Raw genomic sequence first — 17697 nt, 5'->3', positions numbered from 1 at the left:
TGTGAGGGCCCGAATGCTCCGGGACCGTTTAACAGACGGCAGGAGAGTGAAGAGTGTGTGAGAGGGGTGTGTGGGGTCATCCACAATCCTGGTGGCTTTGTGGATGCAGCGAGAGGTGTAAATGTCCGAGATGGAGGGAAGAGAGACCCCGATGATCTTCTCAGCTGTCCTCATTATCCGCTGCAGGGTCTTGTGATCTGAGACAGTGCAATTCCCATACCAGGCAGTGATGCAGCTGCAAAGGATGCTCTCGATAGTCCCTGCCAATAATCTGCCAACTGGTCTGCACATCCCCTGAGCACCCTGCCAGGAATGTTGTCTGGTCCAGCAGCCTTTTGTGGGTTGACTCTGTGTAGAGTCTTCCTCACGTCGGCCGTGGTTAGACACAGCACCTGGTCATTGGGAGAAGGGGTGGTCTTCCTCGCCGTCACGCCATTCTATGCCTCGAACCGAGCGTAGAAGTCGTTCAGCGCATCTGGGAGGGAGGCATCACTGTCACAGATAGATGGTGGTGTCCTGTAGTTTGTGATGTTCTGGATGCCCTGCCACATGCGCCGTGTGTCTCTGCTGGCCTTGAAGTGATTGTGGATTCTCTGAGCTTGTGCGCGCTTTGCCTCTCTGATGGCCCGGGACAGTTTGGCCCTCGCTGTTCTTAGGGCCACCTTGTCGCCTACTCTGAAAGCAGAGTCCCGGGTCCTCAGTAGCACGCGCACCTCTGCAGTCATCTACGGCTTCTGGTTGGAGCGTGAGGTGATGGTCTTGGAGACAGTGACGTCATCAATGCACTTGCTGATATAGCAGGTCACTGATGTCGCGTATTCCTCCAAGTCGGTGAAGTCTCTGTCAGTTGCCGCTTCCCTGAACATGTGCCAGTCAGTGTGTTCAAAACAGTCCTGAAGAGCAGAGATGGCACCTGCTGGCCGGGTTTTCACGTGCTTCAGAACCGGTTTGGTTCGTCTGACTAACGGTCTGTATGCTGGAATTAGCATAACAGAGATGTGGTCTGAGTAGCCAAGGTGGGGGTGGGGCTTCGCGCGATACGCGCTGGGGATGTTTGTGTAAACAAGGTCCAGCACATTCTTCCCTCTTGTTGCAAAGTCCACATGCTGATGGAATTTAGGGAGCACTGACTTGAGATTTGCATGGTTGAAATCTCCGGCAACAATAAACAGTCTGTCAGGGTTTGAGTTCTGCAGCTCGCTAATAGCCCCATACAGTTCACAGAGCACGTCTTTAGCATTAGCGCTGGGGGGAATGTACACACCGATTATAAGGACAGTGGTGAATTCCCGTGGTAAATAAAATGGTCTGCATCTAACAGTCACAAACTTCACCAGTGATGAGCAGTAACTAGAGACTATCACCGAGTTCTTGCACCATTCCGTGTTGATGTAAACACACAAGCTGCTGCCACGAGCCTTACCGCACAGAGCTGTGTTTCTGTCGGCACGAAACAAGGCTAGCCCGGCTAGCTGAATGGTGGCGTGCGGAACTCTGTCTCTGAGCCACGTCTCCATGAAAACAAAGACGCAGCAGTCTCTAAACTCACACCGCGTAGTTTGCTGGAGTCAGATGTAATCCAGTTTATTGTCCAGGGAGCAGACATTGGAGAGCAGGATGGACGGGAGAGCCGGCTGGCTAGGGTTTGTTTTTAGCCTAGCACGAACCCCCGCCCTCTTGCCGCGCTTCTGCTTTCTCGCGCACCGCTTGCAACGTCCCCTCCCCCGGCCACCAGCATCAGGCGACGCCGAGGGCTGGAGGCCTGGTCCCCGCAGCAAGCCGAGATCGCGTAGCTTCTCCACCAGATCATCGTGCAGAGTGGCTGTATTGTTGTGTCTTAGGTTTATAAGTGTCTGGCGGTGGTATACATGAACACCGGTGGCTCCGATGTCCATGTGCCGTTAAAAAGTCGGCCTAAGGACGAAAAAAGCACCATTTTGTGTCCGGAGTCCTTGCAACGCCCCCATTTTTCTGGTCAGAAAGCCAAATTCAGACAAATGGACACTGGTCCATGATCTACGACCAGTAAATTGCATAGTGGTAGCGCAAAATCCTGTAGTACCTGACCCACACACGTTGTTGTCAAATATACCTGAAGGAACAAAGTGGAACACAGTAATTAACCTGTGCTCTGTATTATTTGTGTACCGTTGCACCTGGAATCTCAGTTCTTGTTTGCCTTCACGTACAGTGGACAACAGTATACTTACACAAGGCTACCACAAGGGTACTGTGAAAGCCCCTCAGTTTTTAACCGAGTGTTGGCCAGTGACTTGGCAGGCCTGGATGTTCCTAGTATGATCCTGCAGTACGTCGACGATCTACTGATTTGGCCAAACGAAGGAACAATGTTTGCAGGATTCGTTAAAAGTGTTGAAAATGCAGGCTCAAAATGGGCACAAGGTAAGCAGAGACATTTTACAGTTCTGCCGACAAAAGGTGGAATATCTAGGTAGAGTGCTCGAAGGCACTACACGAAAAATCTCACCAGCGCACATGGAAGCAATTCAGGAGGCACCGTGGCCGCAAACTGTGCAGCAGATGCTGTCATTCCTGGGCCTAGCAGGGTTCAGTGGATCCTGGATTTGTGATTTTGCACTAAAAACACAGCCTCTTAGAGATATGATGAAGGCAACCGGCCAAACACAATCAAGCGCCCCATTAGTCTGGACAGAAGAGGGCAGGATAGCATTTGAGTCAATTAAAAGTGCCCTGGTTTCGGCCCCAGTGTTAGCCTGTCCAGATTATGGTAAACCATTCTATCTCTATGTATCAGAGAGGCGCGGGTTTGTGTCAGCCATACTAGCACAACAGCAACAAGGCATGGGAAGGAAACCAATTGCGTATTTTAGCACGGCGCTCGACCATGTTATCGGGGATTGGCGGCAGCAGCATTTGCCTATTAAAAGGCATCCATAATCACAATGGGGCACCCGGTAACTCTTTACACTTCCCACACCTTGCATGCGTTATTGACAAGTCAGAAGTTTGTGATAACCAATGCGCGCTGAGCAGGTTATGATGTAATCTTGTCGGCACCAGAGCTGATGATTGGAACGAGAGGAAATGCACCTGTAGATGGCAGTTCCTTTGCTGTATATATATATATATATATATATATATATATATATATATATATATATATATATATATATGTTATGCTCTACATATTCTAGTGTTGTCTATCTCTGTTGTCTGTCTCGTTTGTCTTCTTCCTAGGTGTTTTGTGTTTTGTGCAGGCCCAGATGGTGGTGGCGAGATGCTCATGGTCACAGCGCCGTAAGACCCCTGGGTTAAGCGTTTACGCTCGCGCAGAGAGGTGCGGGCTAAGTCTGCAGTATAACTTCCTGGCTCATCACTTCTACTGTCTGGCATGTGAAGAGTTACAGTTCAACCACCACAACCACAGTGCCTGTCCTCACCCATCAGCGAATGCCCGCTGGGAGATTGTTGCACAGTGGGACCTCGGATCTGGTATTCATATCTTCCCTCCTGGGAGTGATATGAGTGGACATTGGATCCAGATCCAAATTGTCCTGTTCGTCGTCTTCTCCATCACGCCAACATGTTTTCTCTAGAAGGGACATGGCTTAAGTCTGTTCAGAACTTTGTCTATGACTTAGGCAAAGCCCTATAAATGAGAGCACAGGTTTTTTGCCTTTGCAGAGCAATAACAGTTGTACAGGCTTTTGGATCCACGGGCCGCCAAAGTTTCCTGTGCACGGAACATGTGACACAACACGCTTTCTTGTATCATTACACAGTTGTGTTTTATGAGAACGTTCTGTGGTCCACCATAGCAGATGGCCAGCTTGGACAAGCCTTATCAATAAGTCAACAATAAGTTGAGAGACTGGACACATGTTGTTTTATTACGCAGTGTTTCTGTATGTTTCCATAATTTCCTTACGAATCCTTTGTAAAAATCCCGGCACAGGTTGACCCTGTTGGGGAGGGGGGAGTGATGTCGATTTTTTTTACTGGTAAAAGTTTGGTGTGGAATGTCTTTTTGGCAAACATTGTAAAGGGTGCCTGGTGATGTGTTAGTAACCTCTCCCAGGGCCCCAACAGACCCTCTACGATACGCAAAGTATCTGGGTAAGAGATAAACCCGGGAATGGGGATGCCAACTAATAAGTATATTACCTGACCTATGCACAAGAATGACAGCAGTACTGGGGGATAAAAAAGATAAAAAGTGTAGAGAGTGGACACCAAGATAGGTAGGTGAAGATTACAAGAAGCAAAAGTGGGTCATGAAAAGCTGGCTACCTGACGGGACTGACAAGGAAAACAGATGAGGAGTATAGAAGACTGGGAGAAAGGTTTGTTAAAGTGTGAGACTTAAAAAGTCTCAGAGGGGGGAGTGATGTCAAGAAAAATTATAAAAAATTGGCTTAATCAGCTTATGGGCAGCTTAGTAGCCAGCTTTGACTATATTAGGAGACATAAGTATGATTTGTGTGCTCTCTTATCAGAAATAGGAATCTGGTACACGATGTGCGGAGGCAGGAAGTGGGCGAGCTCAACTGAAAGAGCAGACAGAACAGACAAAGGGCACGCTGGAGGTGAAGCTGAGCTAAAGTAGAACAGAGTAGAAATAGTAGTAGAAATAAAATTTAAATTAAAACCAAGGTAGTATAAATGAGCATTAAAGCAAGCTTTAGGGCAAGATATGTTAGAAGCATTATCTCTTGGTACAAGTTAATCAAGCATAAGCGGCAATACAGACCACGCATTTTTCAGAAAAGAAAAACAGGATGTGGAGCCTGTAACTGGAAATTAAGGGGACATTCTAAGAAGACAGACATGACAAAAGGTCAGTAGGAGGAGTTTCCAGGAAAAGTCAGAAGATAATGGGAAATAGTGAAGTGTATGTAAATTAGGATAGGAGGAGTCAAAATTGTCTAAACTGGTATACATAGGCGGACCAAAAGGGGGAGGCGCCAGCAGGCGTCTGGGTATATATGCAGGGGAATTTGGAGGACTCGGGGTGCTCAACTCTCATGCATGAGATTGCTGCGTCACCGTTGAGGGAATTCACCTTCTTTGGGCTCATTGGAATGTGTTGTATTGCTACTAAAGAAGTTTGCTTCTTCTCATCCAAAGACTGGAGACTTTTCTTTTTGACATTTAGAGGCAATGAATCTGACAAATATTGCACCCAAGAGTGGGTTGATAGGACCAAAACTTGTATAAGAAAGCAGATGTGCCCTGTTCCAAACCAGTCTGAAGAGATAATGAGTAAGCTTGCTGAGAAAGCAAGAGATGCTGTTAAGGTCAGTTTGTGCAGTGAGCATTCTCTCAACATCAAACAAAACCCTGAGCTGATTTACGGTACTCTGTTGCAATAGTTTAGTGAGATAGCATCATGCCTGCCACTGGCAGATTTCTATGCCACCCTCCCCAAAGCCAGGGAGGATCCTGTGGACTACTGGATATGGATCAATAAGGCAGCCAATTTAGCTAATGAAGGCCTTCGTAGACAGGGGAAACAGTTGGATGATGTGGGTGAAGAGGTGACAAGGATGTTTGTCAAGTACTGCTCTGGCCCCAGCCCCCAGCCAGTATATTTAGATGTAAACCTATCCATGAATGGAGTGCTAAAGAGGTACAGAGCAGGATAGATGATTACCAGAGAGACTTTAGGGGCTGTGGAGGTATAGGTATGAATGTACAGAGTCACACCATGGAAGTGTTCAGCAGTGTGCATATTGTATAGGATCACTTGATGATGGTCACACTTGATGTTCCCAACCCATCATTCAGTTCATCTGACACTCTGGTGGGTTGCCAAAGTGAGCTTACATCCACAACCAGTCCCAATCAGTGTCAGCCGTGTCACCCATCCACTCCGTCCCCCGTATCAAACAAAATAAAAAACACACAGCAGTCTGAGGGTCTAGTGCTCACACATATGATGGAGATGATGGAGCAGATTATGGATAAATTTCAGGCATGTGGCATACCCAGCCACAATGTGATTGTGTCAGAACCACTCGTCGGATTTGTAGGGACCATAAGCATACTACCATAACAGACAAGTTATGTTTTACATGTTTCTCACCTGGACACATGAAGCATGATTGTCCCAAATGTTCTGCTGCCCAGACACACTCTGAGGGAAACTAGTGGACCCGTATTCAGTGGGAAGCAGTACGGGTCTTCCTTGCAACTCCCCAGCTGTTAGTCAGTCTGAGTCTGAAGCTAGGTACCTTTCGATTAGAGAGATTTGTGATCAGTCAGAAGTTGTGTATCAGAATATCCAGGCTGTGGGTGAACATGACAGCCTGTTTTATATGGCTGTGAGAATTGGTGAGTCATTAAAGCGAAGCCAGTCTTGGATCTACTAAAAGGTCAGAAAGGCAGGATGAAAAATGGTAAAAAGTTGTCCTGTGCTCACCAGAACAGGAAACTGAAGCCCAGTGATTTGGTGAAAGGCATCTTTGGTTGAGAGCGTCATCCTTGCTCATTCTGACTTCTCTCGCCCTTTCATCCTGGCCACAGACGCCTCTCTGGATGGAATCGGGGACATTCTCTCGCAAATCCAGCAGAGAGAAACAAAAGCCAGGCCTGTTGCTTTCTCCAGCATGTCCCTTTCCCAGTACAGCATAACTATCCAGCTTATTGGTTAGAATTCCTAGCCTTGAAATGGTCAATATGTGATAAATTTACCCACTGGCTCAAGGGTCATGAATTCTCTGTCTGGACTGATAACAATCCACTGTCTCATGTACTCATGAAGCATAACTCGATTGTTGTGAGCAAAATTCCTATGGTTGGCTAGTTACAACATAAAATACATGCCTGGTCTTCAGAATGTGGTTGCTGATGCCCTCAGCCGAGTTCCCTTCATCAGTACCAGTGTCACACACAAGTTGTTTGGAGAGCCTTATGGGTCCTTGCTGGCCGATGCAAAAGGTATGTCTATTAATTCAGTGCAGAATGCATTCAGTTGGGCTTCAAGTGATTCAGAAAGGAGGCATGGTGTTGTTCATCACAGTCAGCAGCATGTACCCAACAGCCCACTTGAATGGGTTGGTCTTTCCATTCCCAGGGCAGATGTCTCTGCTGTGCTAAACTCTCAGAGTGGGAAGTTGGTGCTAGGGCCAGGGCTATGTCAGTCATTGATCACTTCCTGCAGATGAGGTCTGTAGGTCAGGAACCATTGCCAGCATACTCAGAGCAGGAATTTGTGAGAATCAGCTCAACGACAGGGTATTATCAAGAGTCCTGTATTATGTTGAGCGTCACTGTAGACATTCGAGAAGGGAAAAAGCGAAGGAGTCACGTGCTTGTCATTCATTATCTCATTGGGAGAAGCTGGTTTTGAGGAATGGTATTCTCTACAGAGTGTCTCATGATCAGCTGTTGAAAACTAAACACTTTCAATATGTTTGTTCCAGAATCGCTAGTGTGTGGTCTTGGAGGGGGTTCATGACAATGCGGGTCACAAGGTCCAATCTAGGAGCCTCAGCCCTGGCAAGGCAATGCTTTCTCTGGCTCAACCTGGACTGCAACATAAGGGACCATGTGTGTCACTGCCAGTGCTGCATCATAAGCAATGCCAATGATCCTTTTGCTAGAGCTCACTAGAGATTATATCATCTAGTAGACCACTAGAGCTTGCTTGTGTTGATTTCTGGTTGGCAGAGGACCCCCTTAACAAATCTCTTGATTTCTTAGGTGTGACTGTCCATTTTAAGAGACTACCACAAATGTTTGTGTTTCGAGACCAGTCTGCTAGGCAAGTTGCCAAGGTTCTGTGGGTTTTTTATATTTATGGCTTTCCAGAACGCATTCATTGCACCAACATGCAAGCAGGTTAATCATTGAGATTCTTAGAGTCTCTGGGGTAGGCAAATCACAAACCACTCCCTACCACCCATGGGTAATGGAAGTTTGGAGCATTTTAACAGAACTCTTGGCAACATGATCTGTGCATTGTCATCAGATGTGAAGAGAGACTGGCCTAGGCGGCGACAGACACTGATATTCCTGTATAATTTCACCACTCATGAGACAACTGGGTATGCACCTTTTTACCTGATGTTTGGGCAGATGCCTCGGCTTCCAGTCAACATTCTCTTTCGCTCTGTTTTGAATATTCCAGCTGTGTCTAGCTATGACAAATTTGTAGAAACTCTTACCAAAGATCTTAAAGAGGCATTACTGATATCACAAGACCATGCCACAAACAAGCAAAAGAGACTTGCAGCTCTTTACAACCGCAAGACAAAAGGGCTAAACGTAGATATAGATGATCACGTGGCAAACAAAACTGAGAGGGGCAAGAGGAAATTTGCTGACAGGGGGAATCCACAGTTCACACAGCTGTAGACAAGAAACCAGCCACTCACACATATAGAATCCGGAATCCTGCTACAGGCCAAGAGAAGGTGGTTCATCGCAACCTTTTGTTGTTGGTAAACTTTCTGCCAGTGAGTGAGGGGGCTACTCTGTCTGATTTGGTTTCCCCTATGTCTAGCTTTTGCAGCAGTGTACCACTAATTCTCCCATCAGGGGCAGAGGAGGTAGAGTCTTTAGTCGGTGTGGCTGATGAGTCTGAGCACAGTGACAATGGGTGTAGGAGTGGCATGAGGTGTGGCTCATTAATGTTGGGGGGAAAGGCTTTATCTACATGTGATGGTATGTGTAGTGGAGGTGAAAATTATTCTGTAACCTTCCCAGAGACTGATAAAGGGGGCAGAACACTCCATCTGGGAATGTGGTACTGGCAGGTCGATTGTCATAAACTCCTCCAGCAGTGTCTCAAAGTGAGGTATCCACTGTGTCAAAGACTGCTGCGACAGATGTAGTTGATAATGGTGCTGCAAGCCAGCCAGCTTCAGAGGATGCAACATCAGATATCCCGGTTCTGTCCTCTCACTTACAATCACAAACATCATCTCACTCACCCACAGCTGACACCACTAAAGTACCACCTAATCCCAGCTCACTTGTACAAGTTAAGTCATGTATTGGACGCATCATTAAGCCATTTGATAGATTGATACATACAATGCCTGGACAGGCCATTATTCAAGACTCAAAACACAATGTTCGGACCATTAGGTCAGTGCTTCAGGTGTTTTCAGTGGGGAGCAAAATTTAATCTTACAACAGTCACCAAAGTGCTTGCAAAACATTAGGAGTTATGTTTCTGGGCATTTTGGACCAACGTTTCAAGTTCTGTTTCTATACATACCTGTTGTATAGGGCTTTTTTCATTGTCTCCTGGGGGGTGCCATATTTGTTACCTTTTTCTTTTTTTTCTTTTGCTCAATTATATATTATGAATATATGTCAGCACGCTCTGTGCTGACCTTGTAATATCTTTTGTTCTTCTTCTGTTCTGTTCTGATAAACATGTTCTAAGCACGGTCACTCCAGGACATAATCTCACTTTGTGAATCAACTGCCACCACTGTTGTTTTTCCAATGAATGTCTGTATGGAAGAATTTTTCTTTATCAATATTATTTGTTAATCAGTATTTGTTAATCAGTATTATGTCAATCAGTATCTATGCAACAGTATTGTAATGTGATCTTGTGTTAAATCATGACCTTAAATCACCTCATGTATTCAAGGAAGTACCTAACTTTCAGAGTTTTACTCATGCACTATACTGTATCTTTTCTGATTACCCTTTATTAAAAATAATAGGCAAGTATAATAAAATATAAGAGATTTAATACATTTAGAGAGTGACTTTATGCATATGATTTTACAAGGATATTTCTGTGTACGTGAATCAAGAAAATAAATTTGTGATATTTTTTTTAAATCAAACTCTGATTTTTGTCCTGGCTTGTTTTGATAACACCTGGGTCATCATACTGCTGTTTATTTAGATTCTATTATATTATATTTTGATCATGAGCCACTTTAAATGCACACAGGTGGACTCCTTTCACATAGATTTCTGAAGGCATCTGGTTACAACAGAACTAATTTAGGAGTTTCACAGCAACATGGGTAAATACATATGCAATCACAGCTTTTTTTTTTTGTAAATAATTTTGTATACAGTATTTTACCCTCTGCCTCTTACGGGTTATGTTGTGTTGATTCATGTCACGAAATGAATTCAGACTATTTCAGCTTCAGACTCCAGTAATAACACAAAATGCAGAAAATTTCAAGGGGGTGAATTCAGTAAAAATGACTAAGAACATCATGATAAAACTTTAATCTTTTCTCTTGCAATATTTACGATTGTGTAAAAAAAAGTGAAAAAATGCTAAGTTAAAATATCCAAGGTTACTGAACTGTGCAAGGGGTAGTTATTTCAGAAAATGTCAAATATGAATGTCATTATAATTCAAATGGTCCAAAATATCACATGTGAGAAGAAATGTATGAATGAATAAATGAATGAATGAATGATATACAAATTATAACAAAGCCAAAAGAAACACAAAGTAACGATCCCAGAAGTAAAACAGGCTAAACAATCCATTATGGCCTACTAATTTCTGAGCATAATAATGTCAAACCTCCTTTGATTGTAGCTCACAAGTGTAATTTTTCCATAGAGGATTTGCATTTCCATTTGTATAAATACCACAGATCCTTCCTGTTCAACTAGCTGACATATCAGTCCATGCATACATGCTCACACTTACTATTACTACATTATAGATAGATGGAGTCATTGTTTACTCTCTTGCATGTGTTAATGGCCATCATCAATTTTTCCAGAGCTAATGAGACCACTTGTAGCCTGTATGGAGACCCTACATACCCACATCTATGGAAAGATGGTGACATCATAGTTGGGGCTATTTTTCCCTTTTATAGTAACTGGGAGATCACTGACTTGTCCTATTCAGTCATGCCACCTCCAGTGAAGTGCACAAGGTAAGCAGCATATGAAAATGAGCTTTTAAGGATGAACATATAATAATTATTAAAGCAATTATCTAGCGGTTATATGCTCTTATATTTTATATTAAAGTTATATAATATAAGTTTTATATTAAAGTGTTTCTGTCTGACTTTTTTACCAGTATGGAATTCAAAGGCTTCCATTATTCACAGACCTTAATCTTTGCAATAGAGGAGATCAACAATAGTTCTTCATTACTGCCTGGAGTCTTGTTGGGTTACAAGATTTATGATACCTGTGGCTCCACATCTTTGGGTGTTAAAGCGGCAATGACACTTGTGAATGGAAATGAGAACTCGATCTCAGATGCAGTCTGCACAAAGCCAGCTCAGGTGCAGGCCATAATAGGAGAGACGTATTCATCAGTATCCATGGCTATATCAAAGAGTATTGGACTTTTCCACATGCCATTAGTAAGAATTTTTTAATCATTTAATCATTTTTGTCAAGATTGTGACTATTGCAACACCATTTCAAAGGTTAGAAGAAATATACAGCTGGAAGGTCATTTTATATTTCTATTGATGTTTTGCGACTGTCTGAGCATAATGTCTGATATACCTGTGTGGTTCTAACTGCAGATCAGTTACTACTCCACTTGTGAATGCCTCAGTGACAAAAGGAAATATCCCTCATTTCTGCGCACTATTCCCAGTGATTACCACCAGAGCAGAGCACTTGCAGAGATGGTCAAACACTTTGGTTGGACATGGGTGGGAGCAATAAGAAGAGATGATGATTATGGCAATAACGGGATGGCAACTTTCTCTAATGTGGCAGAACAACTCGGGGTCTGCTTAGAATATTCTCTTCCATTTTTTCCAACTTACTCAAAGGAAAAAATGCTGAGAATCATTGAGCAAATTAAAATGTCGACTTCTCGTGTGATAGTTGCATTTTTCACTCAATGGGACTTCGACGTTTTGCTGCCCATGCTTTCTGAACACAACATCACTGGATATCAGTGGGTGGGAACCGAGGGCTGGATCTCTGATCCAGTAGTGGCCAAATTAGATAAGCACAATATACTGCAAGGAGCTATAGGGCTAGCCATTCCCAAAACAAAGGTGACAGGTCTGGAGGATTTTATTCTCGATATAAAACCACTGAAATCAGTAGGCAGTGCCATTTTTAATAAATTTTGGGAGGCTTTGTTTAATTGCAAATTTACAGTGCAGAATGATTCAGAGGACTCAACTGTATGTACAGGTGAAGAGAAACTCTCTGGGATAGAAAACACCTTCACGGATATGTCTTTTATGCCTATTTTCAATAATATCTATAAAGCAGTATATGCCATAGCCTATACTCTGCACAGTCTTCTCGGCTGCCAACACACATGTCCTACAAAGAAGCAGCCAGATCTGTTCACAGTAAGTAAATACCACTTCTGAACTCTTTTTGCAATCAAGGGGGGAGAACATATGTAGCTTTCAAAGAACACCATTTGCTCTATTCCATCAGTTTCTACAATACCTCAGAAAGGTGCATTTCAAGACAAAAGAAGGTGAAGAAGTTTATTTTGATGCAAATGGTGATCCTCCAGCAAAATATGAAATAATAAACAGGCAAATGAGTAAAGATCATCAGCATGAATTTGTCACTGTTGGACTTTATGACTCCTCTTTTCCTATTATTGATCGATTAGCAGTAAACATGGCCTCCATTATGTGGACAAACAATACAAATCAGGTGAGCATAAGGAAAAAATGCACGGAATCAATGAAGTGAAATATCCTTGACAGACTTGATAATGTATATCATATTATCAAGTAACCACATTTTCTATTTAACAAAAAGGTACCCAAATCTGTATGTAGTGAGAGTTGCCCCCCTGGTACAAGGAAAGCTGTGCAGAAAGGAAAGCCTATCTGCTGTTTTGACTGCATACCATGTGCTGCTGGAGAGATCAGTAATATGACAGGTACAGAATATCCCTAAAGAAGAAAAATAGTAGATAACAAAATCAACAACTCCTATCACTACTACCAATAACACATCAGTGCTGTCATTAATATTCTACAAAAAAACATCCTGACAGTTAAGCTTACCTAGGTTAAAGTACAGAAATTTTATAAATTAGCTAGACATATGTGATCCTGATGTGTCACATGTTTTGTGTATTTTTTCTTCCAGATGTCTAACATTTCTTGTTCTGTATTTTTATGTTTTTATATCTCTCACTCTATGACAGATTCCATTAAATGTGAACAATGCCAGCAAGATTACTGGTCAAATGCAGACAAGAATAAATGTGTAATGAAGGAAATTGAATATTTGTCCTATGAGGAAACTATGGGAATTTTGCTAACAGTTGTTTCTATTGTTGGTTCATTTATGACAATAGTAATAGCAATCATATTTCTAAAATATAAAAACACACCAATAGTCAAAGCCAACAACTCTGAGCTAAGCTTCCTGCTGCTCTTTTCTCTGACTCTGTGTTTCCTCTGTTCACTTACTTTCATTGGACGGCCCTCTGAGTGGTCTTGCATGCTGCGCCACACAGCGTTTGGGATCACCTTTGTCCTCTGCATCTCTTGTGTACTGGGAAAAACAGTAGTGGTGTTAATGGCCTTCAGAGCTACACTTCCAGGCAGTAATGTCATGAAATGGTTTGGGCCTCCACAGCAAAGACTCAGTGTACTTGCCTTCACTCTGATGCAGGTTCTTATTTGTGTGCTTTGGTTGACAATATCCCCTCCTTTCCCCTTCAAAAATCTAATGCACTATAAAGAAAAGATCATTCTTGAATGCAATTTGGGATCAACCATAGGTTTCTGGGCTGTGCTGGGTTACATAGGACTTTTAGCACTTTTATGTTTCATTTTAGCTTTTCTGGCTAGGAAGCTTCCAGATAATTTTAATGAAGCTAAATTCATCACATTCAGTATGCTAATGTTCTGTGCAGTTTGGATCACATTTATTCCAGCTTATGTCAGCTCTCCTGGAAAATTCACTGTAGCTGTGGAGATATTTGCTATTTTAGCATCAAGCTTTGGTTTACTCTTCTGTATCTTTCTTCCAAAGTGTTACATAATCATCATGAAGCCAGAGAAAAACACTAAAAAGCAAATAATGGGAAAAGTGCCAGTTCAGTGAGTTAATAATATAAATATGAATGATTAATATGGACCAATATAAAGCATATTGTCCACTGGACCTGAAGCTTGATTGTCAGAACACTTTTTTATTTTTGTTTGTTTGTTTGTAATTTCTTTAAGTGAAAAAGAATTGGATAAGATAAAAAAATATATATAAATTACTGTGTTCAATACAGAAATATTAGAAATTGGCAATTTTAACTGTTATAGTAATGTTGTGCCCCTATCGTGTGATATTAAACATTTCATTGGGAATGAAAATTAAGATGGTTTGTACATAGGTAATAAACAAAGCAGGAATTGCAAAAAAACACCTACAATGATATTAAAGGAGTGATGATTTGTGGCCTGTTATTTTAGTGTTTTTATAAATACATTTTCATGAACCTCTTCTTAGCTGTACTCAGTAGTAGCCTATTTCTGCTAACAACTAAACTAACCTAGTTTATTAATTATTAATTTACAAATTCCTCTTGTACATACACCATTCCACCATTCTTCATAGCAAATAACACAATTATAGAGTCAAAAAAAAGCTGGTGCACATCTATTCTATCCACTACTGTTGTGTGCCTACTACTGCTTATATATATTATTACTAACTACTATGCATAGTTTTCCATGATAGATTTTACTGAGTGTCAGATGGGATGTACACTGTGCTCATGGAACCCACATTGATTTTCTTTCTTTTAAGATAGAGTTCTAACCACTTATGGCATAAGAGGTACCATGTGTGAACCATGTCTTAGTAGTCTGTTCTGATGAGTATTTTGAGACAAAGGCTGTTTACATACACACTAGGACTCTTGGAATTTAATGTTCATGAAGGAAATCATGCTGTCCATCTAGCCGAAATACTAGCTACTATTTTGTATTACCCACCAATATATGACGGACATAGATGAAACATTACAGGCAAATGTTTAGCTGAAGAACACAAACAAACAACATACTGTTTAAATCTTCTTTCTGTCAAGCAGTAGGTAATGTCAAACAAACTGAACAGATGCATGCATTGTCCTTTTTGGGAAAATAATTTAAGTCTGCAGACTGGTCAAAGTGCAAAAAAGTTTTTGCTGAATTATTTTTGGTGATTTTTTTAAAGAAAAGGTTATATCATTGCTTTTTCTCTCTGAAACTTCCCTCCTTCAGCAGCCAACAGCCTCATATTGGGAAAAATGTCTTAATACTAAATCATTGACAAGCAAATGTCACTTTGTTATTGCCTATCATGTTCTAATAATGCAATTGTTTGCCTTCTGTTATTACACCAGTTTACCAGGGGAAAGGGCTGTTTCATTTTGTATATACATACACAGAATGTGGGCAGCACAGTGGCACAATGAGTAGAATTGCAGGGTTCTGAACTAGGTAACTGTGTATGTGGTGTTTTGCTTGTTTCCCTCCCACTGTTGAAAAACATGTAGGTAGGCACACTGGCTACACTAAATTTCCCCTCTATGTGAAAGCATGTGTGAATGGTGCCATGCAACAGATTGACATCCCATCTGGGGTGAATTCTCCTGCAGTAATATAAATAAAATTAATATTACTGGGCTTGGCTCCAGATCCACTGCAACCCTCTGCCCAATATAATGATCTGCTACATGCACCAAATAATTGAGGAATGTTTTTTAGGTCACCTGGGAGGGGAGCAAATGAAAACAGGAAGTCAGGTCATACAACGAATGTGGGCTAGGGTTTTGCAGGTTTTTAAATTTAGTGTTTTAAGCTGATGCTTTTAATGCTCAAACTTTTAATCAAGCATTTAACACTACTCACAATGGTATTTTAGTGGACAGGTTTAAAAACACAGATGAATTTGACTGACAAGTTCATGTCTTGATTAGATCATATTTGACAGATTTGTTACCATTTTCAAATGGAGGTTCCTCAGCACCTGAAAAAGTACAATATGGTGTCCCAGAAAGTTCTTTCAGCCTGATTCAGCAGCACGTAAAAGGGTCAAAAAGTCTGTGTAAAAACATAAAAACTTAGATAAATAGAATTTTCTGCTAATTTCTCAAAACACAGAAATCCTGTAAGGAAGAGGATACAGATAGTTCTGAATGCAGTAGCCTGTGTGCTTACCAGTTCCACAATAAGTACAAAGTCCTGTTCATGACCTTTAAAGCTCTGAATGGTTTAGCTGCAGCATATCTTGCTGATCTTATGAGGCAGGATAAACCATCATAAGTACTTCTCAGGTGAGGCAAACCTATCATAAGTCATAAGATCAGCCAGTGGATGATGTTTTTGTTAACAATATCCATAAATTTTACATCGCCCATAAACATCACCCATAAATAGGTGCAGCAGGTCTACTCCCAGCCTCTCCAGGACTGTTGAGCTTCTCACCCTTTAATGGAGAGTATGCACAGCAACCCTGTGGAGGAACTTTATTTCCAGCTATACTCACAGCCTTATTATTGCTGACGATAGATAATGATAGGGCTGTAGATTGACTGGTAGAGAGAGAGCTTTATCTAAAAACTGAGCTCACAAGATACTTGAACACCTCCACCACAGGCATGAAGGCAGTATGCTACTCTTTTTTAACCAGGGCCTTGCTGAATTTCATCCCAGCTGCTTCACACCCAGCAAAACATTTAACTGTGTGTCAGAGGTTCACTACAAACGGGGCCAAGATGACATCATCTGCAAATTACAGGGATGCTACCTCTAGTTACCTAGGCTGTGTTCTTGATATCCTGTCAATGAAAACCACAAACGGGAGGCTGATGCTAATTGATTATTTTCACAACTCTTACTGCACTCACACAGAGACTGGATCATATAAAGGACTGACCCGGATACCCTGTACTCCTGCAGTACCTCCTACAACAATGTCAAGATACATGATCATAGGCCTTCTCCAAATCCACAAAACACATGTAGGCTGGTTTAGCATACTCCCCTGATCCCTACAAAGCTATGCATGTGTAAAAACGCGGTCCACTGTTTCACAGCCTGGGAAGAACCGGCATTGACCCTCCTGAATCTGATTGGGTGAAGTTTCCTGTCCAGAGTATTGGTATTTACCTTTCTTGGGACCTGAGCTTCACGAATCTCATCCACCCCTGTAGCCTTAGTGCTAAGATATGTACTAGACTTCCCTCCTCATAGCAGAGCATGGATTAAGGAGTTTCTCAAAGTGCTCCATCCCTCAACAGTATTCCCAGCAGAGATCAACACTCCTCTACAGATCATGTTCATGTTGTTGTCTCTAGCATTGCCCCTTTGCTTCTACAACTGCGTTTGCCAAAATCCTTCACAATACCTCACAATTTAATCAAGAAGAACCTTCTGTGATTATTATTTGGAAGGCCTCCTTCTTCATATTGAAGGCTTTCCTTACCCCTTGTGTCCACCAACGATTCCTAGGGTCACCACCATGACAAGCACTGACACCCTTCTGGCCATAGCCTCTTGCAGCTGCATCTATGATTGATGACTTTAATATGATTCATTCATACAGTGCCCTCAATCTCACGTGGTGGAAAGAAGTAGTTTCTGCCAGATGCTCCAAAGCAACCCATAAGTCTCCTGAGTTTACCAGGTAAATTTTGCCAGCACCATGTGTGACAAATCCAACTCAACATCATTTGACAGCTCAGCCCCTCTCTTTAATTTGGTAGCAAGTACACTTATTAATGATCTTTGTGCTCAAACAAAGTGTTTGCTTTTGACAATCAGT

At 42.1% G+C, this 17697-nt stretch overlaps 1 protein-coding gene across 1 annotated transcript; it reads left to right on the top strand.

Moving 5' to 3' along the window:
• Positions 1-10650: 10650 nt before the first annotated feature.
• LOC113534695 (extracellular calcium-sensing receptor-like) lies at positions 10651-13995 on the top strand. Its single transcript, XM_026927650.2, has 6 exons — positions 10651-10865; positions 11015-11306; positions 11475-12266; positions 12358-12585; positions 12694-12817; positions 13088-13995. The coding sequence occupies exons 1-6, from the start codon at positions 10651-10653 to the stop codon at positions 13993-13995; spliced, it is 2559 nt and encodes an 852-aa protein (XP_026783451.1).
• The last annotated feature ends 3702 nt before the right edge of the window (positions 13996-17697 follow it).

Source organism: Pangasianodon hypophthalmus, chromosome 6 (assembly GCF_027358585.1).
Source record: "Pangasianodon hypophthalmus isolate fPanHyp1 chromosome 6, fPanHyp1.pri, whole genome shotgun sequence".
NCBI lineage: Eukaryota > Metazoa > Chordata > Actinopteri > Siluriformes > Pangasiidae > Pangasianodon > Pangasianodon hypophthalmus.
The sequence above is the reverse complement of the archived record's forward strand: the minus strand, read 5'-3'. Positions and strand labels throughout refer to the sequence as shown.

What these genes read in the sequence shown, in the direction of transcription:
- LOC113534695 (XM_026927650.2), top strand. Translation starts at nt 10,651, where the DNA reads ATGGAGTCATTGTTTACTCTCTTGCATGTGTTAATGGCCATCATCAAT. An exon ending in AGCAGCCAGATCTGTTCACA is followed by an intron (nt 12,267 to 12,357) that starts GTAAGTAAATAC and finishes CTATTCCATCAG; the next exon opens with TTTCTACAATACCTCAGAAA. An exon ending in AGAGATCAGTAATATGACAG is followed by an intron (nt 12,818 to 13,087) that starts GTACAGAATATC and finishes ACTCTATGACAG; the next exon opens with ATTCCATTAAATGTGAACAA.